Source organism: Scardinius erythrophthalmus (assembly GCF_964197995.2).
Source record: "Scardinius erythrophthalmus genome assembly, chromosome: 3".
Taxonomy (NCBI): domain Eukaryota; kingdom Metazoa; phylum Chordata; class Actinopteri; order Cypriniformes; family Leuciscidae; genus Scardinius; species Scardinius erythrophthalmus.
The window spans coordinates 2,655,064-2,672,104 of NC_138223.1; the positions used below are offsets into that span (position 1 = coordinate 2,655,064).

The 17,041-nt window shown below is 36.4% G+C and overlaps 1 protein-coding gene across 2 annotated transcripts; it reads left to right on the plus strand.

Annotated features, from left to right (window-relative positions):
- Window positions 1-1,061: 1,061 nt before the first annotated feature.
- LOC308687610 (sodium/potassium-transporting ATPase subunit alpha-1-like) lies at window positions 1,062-7,289 on the plus strand (the record flags this gene model as incomplete). Of its 2 annotated transcripts, XM_081360270.1 has the most annotated exons (22): window positions 1,062-1,073; window positions 1,404-1,517; window positions 1,765-1,824; window positions 2,187-2,390; window positions 2,708-2,821; window positions 2,913-3,047; window positions 3,120-3,237; window positions 3,328-3,596; window positions 3,749-4,057; window positions 4,188-4,322; window positions 4,406-4,598; window positions 4,714-4,889; window positions 5,026-5,162; window positions 5,278-5,428; window positions 5,519-5,687; window positions 5,776-5,930; window positions 6,008-6,131; window positions 6,245-6,390; window positions 6,516-6,646; window positions 6,778-6,879; window positions 7,029-7,120; window positions 7,245-7,273. In XM_081360270.1, the coding sequence occupies 22 exons, from the start codon at window positions 1,062-1,064 to the stop codon at window positions 7,271-7,273; spliced, it is 3,075 nt and encodes a 1,024-aa protein (XP_081216396.1). The 2 variants fall into 2 exon arrangements, with proteins under 2 accessions (XP_081216396.1, XP_081216395.1); XM_081360269.1 differs by having other exon boundaries at window positions 7,029-7,289.
- Between the last annotated feature and the right edge of the window lie 9,752 nt (window positions 7,290-17,041).

The following is a 17,041-nucleotide window of genomic DNA, read 5'->3' on the forward strand; positions in this document are numbered from 1 at the left end:
GGTCTGTTTAACAGGTAACATCGAAATCATTCATAAAATAAGATACAGACTTTACATTTGATCTATTACTCCTATGTGTATACTGAGTGCTGACTTGACCATTTTTTTATTTTTATCCTACAGCAAGAAGTGAAGAACGTAAACAAATGTTTCAGCTTCAAAGAAGCCATAAAAAATTGGACTGATATTTATCAGATTGACCTGTTTGTTCAGTTCCAGCTCATTCCATCTCTAGCAGGCCTGAAGGCCACAGTAAAGAAAATGAAAGATATCATCATATTATCTTCTTTATTTCATAGAAACCAAGCTGTGCTCTTTGGTCTGATTGTGGAACTGATCTGGCAGCTTTCCTTTCCAACTGTCGAGGCACGAACGCTGCTTTACTAGGAAGTACTGCAGGTGAACATGTCTAGACTTTTGCACAAAGGCAATGGAAAGTGTCATTCAAATTAGCCAGAGGAATTTTAGTGAAAATTCTGCTAATATTAAAGAGCTTATATATATATATATATATATATATATATATATATATATATATATATATATATATATATGTATACACACACACACACACACAACACATCACCTGATCAGAACAGAGCCAAAGGTTAACTTTGGAACATCAGAAGAATAAAATGATCAAGCAAACTGATTGATGAAACCACCAGAATCGATTTATATAAAATTTTAACATTAATAGTAGTTCATATAAATATATAAATGTAATAATTAATACATTGCTCTTGGAAAGGTAATAGTTCTACAGTTCTACCAATATATATATATATATATATATGTATATATACCAGTCCTTCTCATGGGTGTCACCAAAATGACGTGCCTGTAAGGATGAAGGTTAAATAAATGAAAGGTTAAAATAAAAGGTTAAGGATGACAGGTGCTAAACCCCTCCCAAAATTTCCCAGATCTCCTCCCCAAAACACAGGTGAGTTGGCAGAATATAAATTTTGTAAACTTTGCTTGGTCACACAGGCACTTGTGTCTCCAGAGAGGCTTCTGGAATACAAAGCACCAGATTTTGGGTTGACTTAATTAGGAAAATGGGGTTTGGTGTGAGTGGACTATGGTTATCTTGATTATATCTTCTGAAACCACCAGCATATGTTACGTTTGGGATGCTGGTGAGCTGGTTGGTCCCAAACGGGAAGCTTAATTAGCTTCCCTGGTCAACAAGCTTCACCAGAAAGACCATGCTGGTTGATCAGCGTTACAGACCAGCGCCAAACCAGCATAAACCAGCATGGAAATTCATGCTGGTGTATGCTGGTCCTTTCAGCATCGATTCTGGTGGTTTCATCAATCAGTTTGCTTGATCTTTTTCTTCTGCTGAAGTTTACCTGTGGCTCTGCTCTGATCAGGTGATGTGTTTTTATGTTTTATAGACGGGGAACGATGACTACAAATTGACAGCAACATCTGAGGATGAAATCAAAAAGCCCAAAAAGGTGAAAAGAAAGAAGAGGGATGTGGACGAACTGAAGAAAGAAGTGGAACTGGTGAGAAATGCATATATATATATATTTATATAACAAATTAATAAGTTATCTATGACATGGAGGCAATATAACCTAATGTTAGGATGATCTGAAAACTATAACCACCCAGAATACTTTCTCAGCTATACTCACAAAACTACATTATTTCATTCTTTTCTACATGAAATATTATGCTGGCCATTTTTTTTATTTTTTTTTATCGATTTTATGTGGAGAATTGAGATGCAAGATTTTTTCTCTTCTGCAGGACGACCACAAGCTGACATTGGATGAACTTTCACGCAAATACGGCACTGACTTGAATAAAGTGAGAAGAGGTTTAGTGAGACTTTGATTGAAATTTGATGTATTACTGCATTTTGTGTTACTCTTTATTCATACTTTTTGCTTTCTTTTTATTTAATAGATAAAGAGATAAAGAAATTTATATTTAATTTTTTTTTATGTTAATGAATGTTTTATGTTAAGCTTAAGATACCTAAACCTTACCTGTAAAAAAAAAAAAAAAAAAAATTAGTAGCCATGAAGTGCATTGAAACCTGTGTATGTGTTTTCAATTTTTGGTGATTTAATTTCAAGTAGCCTACAGTTCTAAGTTGAAACTGTGTTAATTATTTTTTTGTCATTTCTGTATATGTTTAACTACTCAATGTTCATACCCTATGGTAGGGATTGTCGTCTTCTCGTGCAAGGGAGATCTTAGAGCGTGATGGGCCGAACGCCCTGACCCCACCACCTATGACTCCAGAATGGGTCAAGTTCTGCACACAGCTCTTCGGTGGTTTCCAAACACTGCTGTGGCTTGGTGCAGCTCTTTGTTTCACGGCATATGGAATCCAGGCTGCCTCTTCTGAAGAACCAGCAAATGACAATGTATGAGAGCTAAAAAAAAAAAGAAGAAGACTAAAAAAATGCATTATATAGTTTCATTTAAATACATTTATATGTATGCATTTAGTAGAAGCTTGTATCCAAAGCGACTTACATTGCTTTCAAGGTACACATTTTTTTATTGGTCCATGCATTCTATGGGATTCAAACCAATGACCTTGGCGTTGCTAGTGGCATGCTCTAGTGTTTCACCTACAGAAATGTAAAAAAAAAAAATCTATAAAAGTAGTTCAATGTCAATTCAATGTAGATTATCATACACTTTGTGCCTTTCTAAAAACATAACTGTGGTTTTGCAGCTGTACCTGGGACTTGTACTTGCTTTTGTCGTCATAGTCAACGGATGCTTCTCATACTATCAAGAATCCAAGAGCTCAAAGATCATGGAATCTTTTAGGAACCTTGTTCCTCAGGTACAGAAATTGTGTCTTACAAAACATTGCATGTTCAAATGTAGCTTTCCCATGGCACAAAAGTAGTCATTGTTCTGTTCTGGTAATGTAGCAAGCTCTAGTTATGCGTGATGGAGAGAAAAAGATCATCAGTGCCGAGGAGGTCGTTGTAGGTGAACTTGTGGAAGTCAAAGGTGGAGACCGAATCCCGGCTGATCTTCGCATCATCTCTTCACAAGGATGCAAGGTAAGACCTGAATTTCAAATGTGATATATCCTAATAGTACCTTTTTATGAAACTTCCCTTCTACTGTTCCAGGTGGACAACTCTTCCCTCACTGGAGAATCTGAGCCCCAGAGTCGTACTCCTGACTTCTCCCATGAAAACCCTCTGGAGACAAGAAACATTGCGTTTTTCTCTACCAACTGTGTTGAAGGTACATGAAAAGATTCTGTAGAATGTTGAATACAATTGCATTTTATAGTATCTGTGGACAAACTAAACAACTAAATTGCTTGAACATTAGGTATTGCCAGAGGGATTGTCATCAACACCGGTGATCACACTGTCATGGGTCGTATAGCATCACTTGCCTCCAGCCTGGATGGTGGAAAAACGCCAATTGCAAAAGAGATCGAGCACTTCATCCACATTATCTCTGGTGTAGCTGTCTTCCTGGGCATGACCTTCCTAATCCTCTCCCTGATCCTTGGATATGGTTGGTTGGAAGCAGTTGTTTTTCTGATTGGAATTATTGTCGCTAATGTACCTGAAGGTCTTCCTGCCACTGTAACTGTAAGTCAGGGTGCTTCTTTCCTTATGCTTCTTGTTATTTAGTCAACTGTATCTACAGTACTTTTCAAGTCATTAAATCCAGGTTGTATTTTAGTATGTCTGTGCCAAAAATTATTACTTGATTTAATGTATGTTTGCGTTTACACATGTAGGTGTGTCTAACTCTGACCGCCAAACGAATGGCAAAGAAGAACTGCCTGGTGAAGAATCTGGAAGCCGTGGAGACTCTTGGCTCGACCTCCACCATCTGCTCTGACAAGACTGGAACTTTGACCCAGAACCGAATGACCGTCGCTCACATGTGGTTTGACAACCAGATTCATGAAGCAGACACAACAGAGAACCAAAGTGGAACCTCGTTTGACAAGAGCTCTGCTACTTGGGCTGCCCTCTCACGTGTTGCTGGCTTGTGCAATCGTGCCGTCTTCCGTGCTGAACAGAGCCATCTCCCAGTCCTTAACGTGAGCTTCTACTAGCTATCTTTATATCTATATGAGCAACATGAATAAATGCAAGGCTGGCAACTTATACAATTCCAATAGCCAATATAACTGTTATTGTGAGTGAAAACTTTAATAAAATCTTTTGTAGCGAGAAACAGCTGGTGATGCCTCAGAGTCTGCCTTGTTGAAGTGTATTGAGCTGTGCTGTGGTTCAGTCACTGAAATGAGAGAGAAGTACACAAAGTTAGCTGAAGTACCTTTCAACTCCACCAACAAATATCAGGTATTTTTGCTGATGTATTCTTTAGAGATGATAATGCAGATTTGACTGGTCGTCCTAACAGTACCTCAATATGCCTTTTCTAGCTCTCAGTCCACAAGAATCCCAATTCCTCAGAGTCTAAGCACCTGCTGGTGATGAAGGGAGCGCCTGAGAGAATCTTGGATCGATGCTCCTCCATTTTGATTGAAGGAAAAGAGCAGGCTTTGGATGATGAAATGAAAGATTCATTCCAAAATGCTTATGTAGAACTCGGAGGTCTTGGAGAAAGAGTGCTGGGTAAAGCCACCTTATGAAGTTCACCTGTAAAAAATTAAGTTATGACTGCAGAAGAATATGAACACACAGAATTGTGAATTACAGCATGTATGATTAATTCTGTTCTCCTTCACAGGCTTCTGCCACTATAGCCTCCCTGATGACCAGTTTCCTGAAGGTTTTGCATTTGATTCTGAAGAAGTGAACTTCCCAACAGAGAACCTGTGTTTTGTTGGCCTCATGTCCATGATCGATCCTCCTCGTGCTGCTGTACCAGATGCTGTGTCCAAATGTCGGAGTGCTGGAATCAAGGTGTTGTCCTCATTTGAGATCTACTACTTAAATATACTGTGCCTGTATTAAATTATTCAAATTATAATTATTTGTGGCCATTCAATTACAGCTAAGGTTATCAAAGTAATTTAAATGAATGATTTTTCCAAAACAGGTTATAATGGTTACTGGTGACCATCCAATTACAGCTAAAGCTATTGCAAAGGGGGTTGGTATCATCTCAGAAGGCAACGAGACTGTGGAAGACATTGCTGCTCGTTTAAATATCCCTATTGGAGAGGTTAATCCAAGGTACTCCAAACATCCCAGCCACCTAAAACAAAGCAATGTTTTCAGGTTTAAAATATAAATGGTGAACATCACTGGAATTGCTCTAGATGTCTGCTAATACAAAGTGTGCCTCTAGAGATGCTAAGGCCTGTGTGGTCCATGGTGGAGAACTGAAGAATATGAGTGAAGATGAGTTGGATGATATCCTGAAATATCATACAGAAATTGTGTTCGCCAGAACTTCTCCTCAACAAAAGCTGATCATTGTGGAAGGTTGTCAGCGACAGGTACCGTCAGAGAGTTATCTATCCAATCCTAGTTGATGCTAGATGATTTTACCCAGCAGGGACCATTAAATGCATATTTTCTCTCATCAGGGTGCCATTGTAGCCGTAACCGGTGATGGTGTCAATGATTCTCCTGCTCTGAAGAAGGCTGACATTGGTATAGCTATGGGTATTGCTGGATCTGATGTTTCCAAACAGGCTGCTGACATGATCCTTCTGGACGACAACTTTGCCTCAATTGTCACTGGAGTAGAAGAAGGTATGACATGTTATTGGGAACATAATTGATTAAAGATTTATGAAGGTTACTTTGAGACTTTTTTTTTCAAACATGTCTTCCCCTTCAGGCCGTCTGATCTTTGACAACTTGAAGAAGTCCATTGCCTACACCCTTACTAGTAAGATCCCGGAGATGTCACCCTTCCTCTTGTTTGTCCTTGTGGGTATTCCTCTTCCTCTGGGCACCGTCACCATTCTCTGCATTGACCTGGGCACTGACCTGGTAAGAAAAAGTACTATTAGTGTAGAGAACTTTAAATTATGCAGTCTATTTTTAATTCATTTTAATTGTCGTCACAGATTCCTGCTATCTCATTGGCATATGAAAATGCAGAAAATGACATCATGAAGAGACAACCCAGAAACGCTAAAACAGATAGGCTAGTGAACGTGAGGCTAATCAGTATGGCATATGGTCAAATCGGTAAGAGCATTCTTGCCAAAACTGAGAGGTCTGGATGTTTTGAACATGACATTGATTAAAAATCTGTAATATGGACAATTCATTAATTTCATTGTCATTGCTTTCCTTTTTAGGTATGATCCAAGCAGCTGCAGGGTTCTTTACCTACATTGTGGTTATGGGTGAGAATGGATTCTGGCCCAGTTATCTGCCAGGACTTCGAGTTGGCTGGGAAGACAGATCTATCACTGACCTGGAAGATAGCTATGGTCAACAATGGGTCAGCATCAAAGTTCTTTGCAAAAAAGCTTCTATATCATTTTATGCATTTGAAAAATCAATCATATAATTTATAGTATAGTATAAACATACCTTTGTTCTTGTGTGTTTTGTTGTCTGATGCAGACCTACGAGGCCAGAAAGATTATAGAGTCCACATGCCACACGGCATTCTTCATTAGTATTGTGGTTGTGCAGTGGGGTGACTTGATCATTGTAAAGACCAGAAGAAATTCCATTGTACAGCAAGGAATGAAGTATGTAAACAAAAGGGATGCAAACGAGCTTCAAAGAAGCCATAAAATATTGGTGGATTGTTTGTTCAGTTCCAGCTCTGGGCCGGTTACCTCTAAAGCCTTATCATAATTGGTTATTTTTTCTTTCCTAGAAACAAAGTCCTCATCTTTGCTTTTTTTGAGGAAGCTGCTATGGCAACTTTCTTGTCCTACTGCCCAGGCATGGACGTTGCTGTCAGAATGTATCCTTTAAGGTAAGCGGACATATCTATGTAATGAGATCTTAATGTTGAGATCTTTTCATACTGTGTGCACTGACTTTGAAAAGAATATAAATGGCATGTTAGAAATTGAAAATAACAGTTAAATGGACAAAAAATAAAACTTGTGTTCTTTTATTTAGACCATTGTGGTGGTTCACTGCCTTCCCATACTCACTTATTATCTTCATCTATGATGAAGTCAGAAAATATATCCTACGACAGAATCCAGGAGGTAATATCAGAATTTTCCTACAGATGTTGGCAGACTTCATTAACCTCAACGGAGTTTGTTGTATTTCATTACATTGAGAGATTAAGAATGCACTGGCTCTAATATCTGTGCTATTGTGTTTCAGGCTGGGTGGAACAAGAAACATACTACTAAAACAAGACGTTCTATTGCAAACTCATGTTAGGAGACATTTTTTGAAATGCTCAAAATGATACAGAATCTGGTCAATTTCAGCAAATAAATGTTAAATAATATGGAGCTGATGTGTGTGTGTTTTATTAAACTGAAAATAGAGAGATAAAAATAGTGAACATGCACAAAAGGTTACAGTGAAAAAAATAAAGAAATGACTAATTTTGCAGTAAATCAAATATATATAAAAAATCTCTCTCTCTCTCTCTCTCTCTCTCTCACACACACACACAAACACACACACACACACACACACACACACACACACACACACACACGAGATGCAATAGGATTGATAGGATATCATAAATTAAAATCCATAATCCTTAGATATTGAGGTGCACCATGATGGTGTAGTTACATAATCTACCAGCAGGGGTCTGTTGCTATACAAGGTCTATTTAAATTTTAAATCATACCAAACCTAACCAAAAGTTAACATTTTAATTAATATGATACAAATAAGAAAAATGTTTATGTCTATAACTGTATTTTTAATGCAAAAACGGTTCACATGTTGATTCTCATGCACAGCTGAGAGAAAACGACTCATTAACAACAGCAAAGTTTAATGTGACTAATTACTGCATTTATCAGACACTTTTACGCTAAGTACCTTACTGTATTCAGTTTATACGTATCAGACAGTTTATATCTATCTGTACTCTGGGAACTGAACCCATGACCTCTAATACTGAGAATTCAGGTACTTCTTGGTATCATGCGGCATTGTGAGAGATGTTTATACATATCAGTGAAACCAGCAGAACATGCTGAACATCAGTCAAACATTACATTATAAAAACATTAGTTCCACAAAAGTGTGCCATGATGTCATCCTCAGCTGTGTTATACTACTAAACTTTTGTAGGAAGTAATGTTGGCATGGGGGCTGTGAGGCTCTGTTGACTGACAAAACAGAACATCGTTTACAAAACAAGAAGGTCCGATCAAAATTAGTGCGTAATTGTACCCATTTATCAGATTTATTACAATTTAGTCATTCATCACTTACCTTTAAAATGGACAAATGGCCAAAAGTCATAAAAATATGAGAGCATCTAATTTTTTACGTAAAAGTCTTTCATAAATACAGACAGAAGAAATACTTAAAACATATAAGCTGACTGCATACAAAATAAGTGCATGAATTTACATAGGAGGGATATTACTTTTTAAATATTAGCAAATTGATATAACAAAACATAACTGAGACGTGATGATTAAAGATTAAATTAACGTTAAAGATAGATGACAACTGCCAAACTCCTCCCAAATTTTCCCCAAATCCTGCCCTTAAAGTAGGTTAAGCTGACAGGGCAGAGATGTGTGAGCCTGTTTTGGACACACGAGGATTTGTGTCTCACAGTGGCCGACAGGTTTCCTATCCAAAGCACCACATTTGAATTGAAATAAGGAAAAAAGGGCTTGGTGTATGTGGACTCTGGCTGTCTTCCCTGGAGTTTTTCTTCTTTTCTTATCAGTTGATGTTTCATTTGTTGTGTAGATTTTTTGCTATTGCCTCTGCTTTTTTAAGGGGTCAGGTAAGGTTACAGTTTATGTTTTAAACCAAGTTTTATGTATAGGTAAAGTTTCACTTTTGTCATTAGGGGTCAAAAGGAGGAATTTACATATATGCTTTCATAGGAATCACTGTATCATGTGCTCTGTATCATGCTATCCAAAGCAGACATGAGTGATGAACTTTCAGAAACTTGATTCTGTAAGTATTGTGCCTATAATAAGTGTTTTGTAGGATTCTTTGGATAAAAGTTTCTGCTATTAAAGTGTAGGTGTGTATAACAATGTATAAAAGGTTAGGCTATTTACTACTGTGTTAAATTACTACATTTTATTTAAATCCGCTGAGTATGATTTCTGCACCACTAGTGACACCCAAAAGAATTGCAAAAAAATAGTGGCAAACAGAATTGCATTGTTCAGCAAAATTATGCATCAAAACACGTGCCACTGGTTGAGCCAATGTCGCAGGAAAAGCCACAGATAAAAAAAAAAAAACAGAAAGAAAACAGATCAAAGTTCTCTAATTCTGTTTGGTGCCACTAGTGGAGCACGGCAGGTTCAATACATTTATTAAATATTATAAATCAATTTATTATACCATAAATGTATAAAAATTAGTCAAAATGTCCAGCTCCTGAGACCTCTCACATCTGACGCACATGGAAAGTATTGAATGGTGCATTGTATAATGTTCTCTTAACATAAAAATGTGAAATTAAAGATTCAAGAAAGTCAAGTGAATACTCACTGCTCTTACTTGCTTGTGGTTCAGGCTGTGTCTCTTCTTGACTGATCTGCTGATGAGATGCGGCTAATCCATGATTATAAGGGAGATCTTTTCTTTCCCTTGATTAACAGGGCAGTAGATGAATATAGAATAAACCGATGGTTGAAGAAGCATTCTGTATCTCCACAAATGGCAAGAGGATGATGGGGACACCACACCCTGCAAACATCATCCTGTACTCCGGAAGGATAATATCTGTAAAACAAGACAAAGATAAATACTTTTTTTATTTTTTATTTTTTTACAAACAAAAAATTAGGTGTTTGTCGACTCAAATAACTGAAGTGTTAATGTAGGCTAGCATCATGTAAAATCAATAGTTTTTTTGGTTAGCCTACCTATGGCATTGTTGAAATGCTTTATTCACAGTCTGCCATTATTAATGTATTCCAATGAGAAACCGCCTCATTATAGAAGCTCTTCATATTATGTGAGTGTACATTATTAAAGCACTTTTTGTTTAGGGGTAAAAAAAATAAAATTCCCCGCCATTGATGAAAATTTCCATCATTAATGAGACAACACTTCCCCACCATTGATGGGTATTTCCAGCTTTCAGTGTTTTCACTGTTATACAGTAGGGGGCGTTTCGAGGCTCTTCTAAGAGTACAGAATCTCCGGATCAAAACACAAGAGAACAAGAAGCAGATGCATTATGTAAAATAACGTGTTCCTCAACATTAAACAGCATGTAAATCAAAACTGACTAATGTTATGAAATGTCAATCCAGGACGAGCTACAGGATTATGAAGCTTTGGGAGTGTTGATGGAGTCAATCTACTTCATCTGTGTTTTGATCATCATTCTGAATTTAATTCGGACATAGTCTTTGACAAAAAATGTTTTGTTCAAAATGTTGCTTTTTTAACTTTTTAATTTTTATTCAACTTATCCATATTCAAGCATTGAATAAAACAGTGTTTTTGTTGTTGTTTAAAAGCAGAGGCTCTGTTCTTTCTTTTAATATATTGCATGTTCAGATATTCATACAAGAAAATGTTATGAGGGCCATGAAAATTTTCCTGAAAATGATTAAAAATGCTGGTGGTGGCTGGGAACTTTCTTTAAAAACATATACATTTACATTTACGCATTTGGCAGACGCTTTTATCCAAAGCTATTGCATTGCATTTCAAGGTACACATTTACATTCTTATCAGTTCTGGCACTGGCGCCAAAATGCTGGTGGGGAAAGAGTTAATGGAGGTAAGTGTATTTGACTTCAGTTATTGACAGATATTAAAAGATGAATAAAAAAACCAGAACATTAGCAACTTTAAATTAACCATTAACTGGCATATAATATAAGTTTTATATAAATAATGTATGACACTAACAGTTAAACACAAAAGCATTTGCAAATGGTGTTTTATGTAGTGTCCAATCAATCTTAGACTTCATTAAAACTGGGCACATACTAATTTAAATCATTTCATAACTTTGCTGCTAAATAACATTAGTTAATTCTCAAACAAGCTAATTAATTTATCTGAATCTCATGTTACCTGAATGTCACATATAACATCACATAGTGCCTAACAAGTTTTACAGCTTTCACACCAAATATGAATTAGCTAATAACGAATTATACATTTAAACATGCTAATCACGTATTAGCTAATTTCTTACCTCAGAACTGCACAATTTCTTTCCTTTTTAAACAGTCAATCAATAGATTCCGTTCCACAACTAACCTCTAGGTTTGTCAAACTCTTTAAAACATTCTCTGACATATATAATTTAACACATCATATTTATAAAGAAGTGACTATTTGAAGCAATAGCGAAACTGATCGCCAGTGAGACCGTCCCTCAGACTGACCGTTAACATTTAAACTGAGTGAGCGCGCGAAGTGAGAGAGAGAGTGATAACGGATCTGCGCAGCATCCATGTAGATCTGAATTAAAGAGGGAAAGGCGACAATTTCGATTATTGAACTATTAACTTGAATAATGAACTTATATTTTATAATTACAATGAGTTATTGGAGCAGTTAAAAAAAATAATAATTCGCCAACATGTTAATTTAAGAGGTTATAGGTGCAAACCTCCCGATTCTTAATTTTCTCACAAAATATATTTTTCCTTCCCCATCACTCAATGAATGTCAACAACACTGTCAAATAAAGTAGCCTATACTGCCATATCAAATATTTATTGTAATTATCAATTATTATTATTAATTTTACAAAATGTGTGATATTCAAAACATTATTATAAAAATATAAAAATAATGTTTTGAATATCACACATTTAGTTAAACTGAGTTGTTTTTTCATGTCACTCATAATGACGCTGCTAATTTGCATAAATTCATAATAATTAATGTTGCTGTCTGGGCCCCCACCTTTTTTCTTTAAGTAAATTTGTTTATTTTTGTAATGATCTAATAAATATAGGCCTATAGTTCAGGATAAATATAAAGGATGAATGTATGGGTCAAATTATAAATTGTATCTCCTCTCCTCATTGCTTTTACACACAACACTTGTGTTCTGCAAAATAAGAACACAATGCCAAAACAAACAAGTATTTTTTAATTAGTGGCACTAAAAGTTTTCACACTAATTGTCAGCACCCATTCAGCGCTCTCTAAATCAAAATGTACCCTCTTTACTTTCTTAATTCACATTTCTGGTCTTGTTATAAAGATCATCAGTGCATGAGTTCTCGTACACATAGGACTATAGTCTATGTATTCATCAAAGCAGAATGATGGCCTAGATAAAAATGGTGATGCATCTTTTCTACTACATTTGTGGTTGTGATCTTACAATGAAAAATGGGGACTTCCCAACCACAGCATATACACTCTAAAAAATGCTGGGTTGTTTCAACCCATGTTTGGGGGGAAATATGGACAAAATGTAACTTAAATATTTAAACCAACGGTTGGGTTTGACCATATTTGACCCAAACATGGGTTGAAACAAACCAGCATTTTTTTTAGAGTGATGGAAGGAATGATAGACAAGCTTCCTCTTTTTATGGCTTACTTTTTTATTCAAAACCTTAATCCAAACAAAAGTTGTTTATTACTAATACAACTTGTTCGATAAAGTCGACTCTTTCGTAAAATTTGGTTATGCATTTTGCCTCTGCACTGTTTTTGGCCTTGTCGTATTTCCTTTCTATTTCTATTTTGGTGTGTGGAAATTAGTTTGTTTCCTGAGCACATGACTCACACGTCACATGAACTTCTCTCTTTGCTGCTTTAAATATTTAAATAATGCCACTGAAGTTTCAGAATGTGTATCAAACCCAACGGTTTGGGTCTCTTTAGATGAGTTCAATCTGATCCTTTTCGCGAGTGCAGCAAATATGCTTAATGTTCAAGGTCCTTTCAGCTGGAGTCACTCAAGTTTTCCTACTGATTCAGTTGAATGAGTCTCTTATCAGATGCAGTTAGAAATGATTAAGTAAGTAGTAAATGTAAAAAGGTATTTCTGGTAATATATTTGAGATGATATATCAGATAGTGTGCCCCTAAATCAACGGATCACACATGTCAGTTGGTGGCTCTTCCTGTCTATAGTGGGCGGTTCCTCGCCAGCATAAGCTGCTCTATGAAACATCCCTTGTGTGGTTTAGTCAACAAATACTTGAGTAAATTGGCCCTCTATTCATGAGGCACCTGCTTTGCTATCAGGCAGCAAGTTTGTTGGATATTATGTCCTATGTTAAACTTTTCCCAGTAACCTGATATGCAGGTAGTGTTGGATATCAGATGTTAAATATATCCCGAGTTCGTTGGATTTGCAGAAACTCGATGATTAAAACACATGACAAATACCAGTCCTTTGCTCTCTTTTATTTTAAGTTCAGGATGATTGAGTCTTGAGTAATTCACATGACTTGAAGTTCATGGATTCACACGGAGCAGATTCACATGATGTAAATGGACAGGAGTTAATGGATGGACAGGATGAACAGGATGGTCTTAAGTCACTACAAACAATACAGTAAAGGAAATCAAACTCACATAATTCATCAATAAACATATATATATTCGATCCAAACAATTCAAATAAACAAATACAATACAATTTGCAAAACAAACTTAACGCATCCCAAGGAAAGGACTCAAAGGACATGGTTGGGTGTCCATTCATACACCCACACCTCACCAATCTACTTAACCAGGGGGTGTATGGGTAATGTAGTGTACTAGATTTAGTAGTGTAGTTTGCTTGGAATTGTGGGATATGTAGTACAAAACAATTCCAAATTCACAACAGGTAGACTTTCAGTATAAAGAGGACTCTTTCTGACTAAACACAGTGTGTTTGCAGCAGATTAAAGGCATTTTGTGATGAATGTTGATGCCTCACTGAAGCAAAAGAGTAGCCTGGCAAGCCAGACCAACATCAAGATATTAGGTCTGGCAACTCACCATAGACACGGCTCAATCCGAGGGGCGGGATGAACGGCTGTCTTACAAATTCCCTCTGCACGCAATAGGACAGCGCTTCAACCAACCAGAGCGTTTTCCCAACAGCGGAGCTAACGTTAGTTGATAGATTAAACTTTTGAATCTGGCCGGCAAAACTACGAACACATCTTCCTTTTTTAAGAATGACTTAAGTGCCGTTCTTTGCTCTTTTCTCAAAGAAAAACTTAACTCCAAGTCCTCCAGAGTCGCCGATTTGAAAGACTGTTCGCCAGAAGCAGCAACTCTTCTTTGTTTTCAAGTAGCAGGGAACCGTCGCATTATGTTAAGCACGCCCCGCCTACTGTATACGCAATGTGATTGGCCTGACCCAATTTAGGTTTTTACAGCTCCGAAAGTCAACGGTGATTTGCTAGACTACCCTGGCTGCAAAATACATTTTGCTGCCGCTAGGGTGCGTCTAGATTTCTAGGCTAGCAAAAGAGCCTAAGCAACACAAGATGTCACTTTGCATATGAAGTGCATGAACCATTAATATGCATTAATGAGTCATTTGACACTGCTTGCACTTTACAACTGCTTTCAACCAACATGACCCTGCTTAGGTTCCTATCATTTATTCACTCCCAGCATTTGAAAAAGTTGCCTTTGCCTTGAGGAATGGTTTAAAAAGCAAGTTCGAGCTTTCCTCAATGTTGAGGTTAAATGATGGATCACTGATCTTATAGGGAAATGGCCATATTTAACGACTACACTCCTTAAAATAAGTGGGTTTCCACAGCAATGCCATAGATGACCCATTTTTAGTTCCCCAAATAACCTTTCAGTGATCAGTGAAGGTTTGAGAGTTGGTTTGTGGCCTTTTTTTAAGAGTGCACATACTGTACGTATTACTCAACAAAAAGCATGCTTTGACTCATGCTTTGGATGTTTGGTGTCTTGCAGTCTAAAATACACGGTGTGAAGAGTTGAATAACCAGTTTTAAGAAAAGCTGTTTGTCATTCTAAAAGAAAGACATGTGCATTGTTCAAACAGATGGATGGTTCATTGATCTTGAGAGACATTTGCAATGATACACAAAGCAATACATGCCAATTGCGATTAATTTGGGGCAAAATTTAAGGGGCTTGACAGAAAGATGGCATTACTATAGCAATGTGTTGGTACAAAAAAAATAATAAAAAAACACAATAACCACTAAATCATGATACATTGATCTGGGGCTGCTACACTTTGCCATTGTTACTTTTGTCCTTTGTGTTATCATTGTTAAGATCTTTGTTTGTGGTTTAAATCTTGTATATAGTTAGTAGCACATAGTGTAAATAGTGTGTCTGCAGGGGGTTGGAGCATTTTCTTTGAGGTTAACTTTTTCTCCTGGGTTTGGTTAATCTGGGAGGGAGGAATGAGGTTTTAAACTTAAGTTTTTATTTTGACTTGAGAAAGCCAAGACCTGAAGCTTATTTTCTCCCACTTATAGTAGAATAATGGGGGGATATTTGAGATAATGGTTGGAAAGGTTTATTTATGTTACAGCCTGTCCCATCCAGGTCATAATACTCTGATAAAAATGCAAAATGGTGGTTCCGGTACCCTCAGATGTGTGATGCTGCTGGTGAAATATGTGTGGACGTTTAAGGCAGTTTGAAGGACATGGGGGCCATGAGGCTCTTTTGCATTGAGGACATTTCAATATATTTTTGACCTATATCCATTTGGAAAGTTATTGCTCCAACCCTACCTAACCAAACCCATGAGAAAAAAAAAATGAAAGAAAATACTCTGAAGTAATACAAGATGTAGCCTACAGGTGTGAACAGACTTTGTTATTAGCCTCAACAAAGAGTGTGTTCATTCTAAAGGAAATATGTCTGTTTCCCAAGAAGAAAGTTGCATTGTAAATGACAGTGATTACTTCCATTTCATAACAATATTTACTAACATATATTTTCTAAATAATAAAGAATCTGCTCATTTTCAGCAATTAAATGGAGCTGAATTTGCTTTTTGTCTGTGAAGTTCTTGCAAACAGTAAATAGAGGTTTGAGAAAACAGTAACCCAAACCATTTTAGCCATGCACAAAAGTATAGTTACAATTGTAATGTGCAGAAAAGCAAGATATAAGATAAGATAATAAAAAATATAAGATTGTAATATTTATATTCTAAAAGCATGTTGGCTTTCAGCAATGTGATGAATAGGTCTACTGTACTACCAATAGATGAAACCAGTTGAAAATAAAACATTGAGTTCTAACATTCACTAAATATTATCATTTAGTTCAATAAATCCGTGAATAAATACCACAATATTAGTAATTAAAATGCATATCATTGCTGATTTTAACAATTCTTTCCTTTTTTTATGTGTGAGACAAAGAGGCCACATGTAGGGTCTTTAGAAATTAATGCAAACTCAAGAGAGAAATTGTCCCAATTGTATTCAAATGCAAAGTGATGTTTGCAGCACCCTCAGATGTGTGATGTGGACTAAACTTTAAGGTACGGTGAAGGACATGGAGGCTGTGATAGTCTATTGACTGACAACATTTACCAAACCTTTTTTAACATTAACATTGACAAGGTCCTATAGTCACAGTCTCAAATCTAACATGTAATGATAGATTCTGACCATTTACAGAAGCAGTTTGATTCATCGGCCACAGAACACAATTTACAAAGTCATTATTAACTTAGAATGAAAATGAAAAAAAAAATGGTCCAAAGTGATAAATATAAGGTAGCGTGCAAATATAACCATAGAAATATGTCTTAAAAAGCGAAATACTGATATCTAAACAAATAAGGGTGTGTATTAAAGCTAAAAGCAAGTTATTTATCACAAGTTATTATTAACAAGCCATAGATCTATTGATAAGATAATAGTTAATAGACCAGTCCTTCACCCGGATGTCATAGAAATGACCTACCTGTATAAATGAAGGTTAAGTAATGTTAAAACTAAATGACACCTGACAAACTCCTCCTTAACTTTCCCAGAACACCTCCCCATTAAACAGGTGAG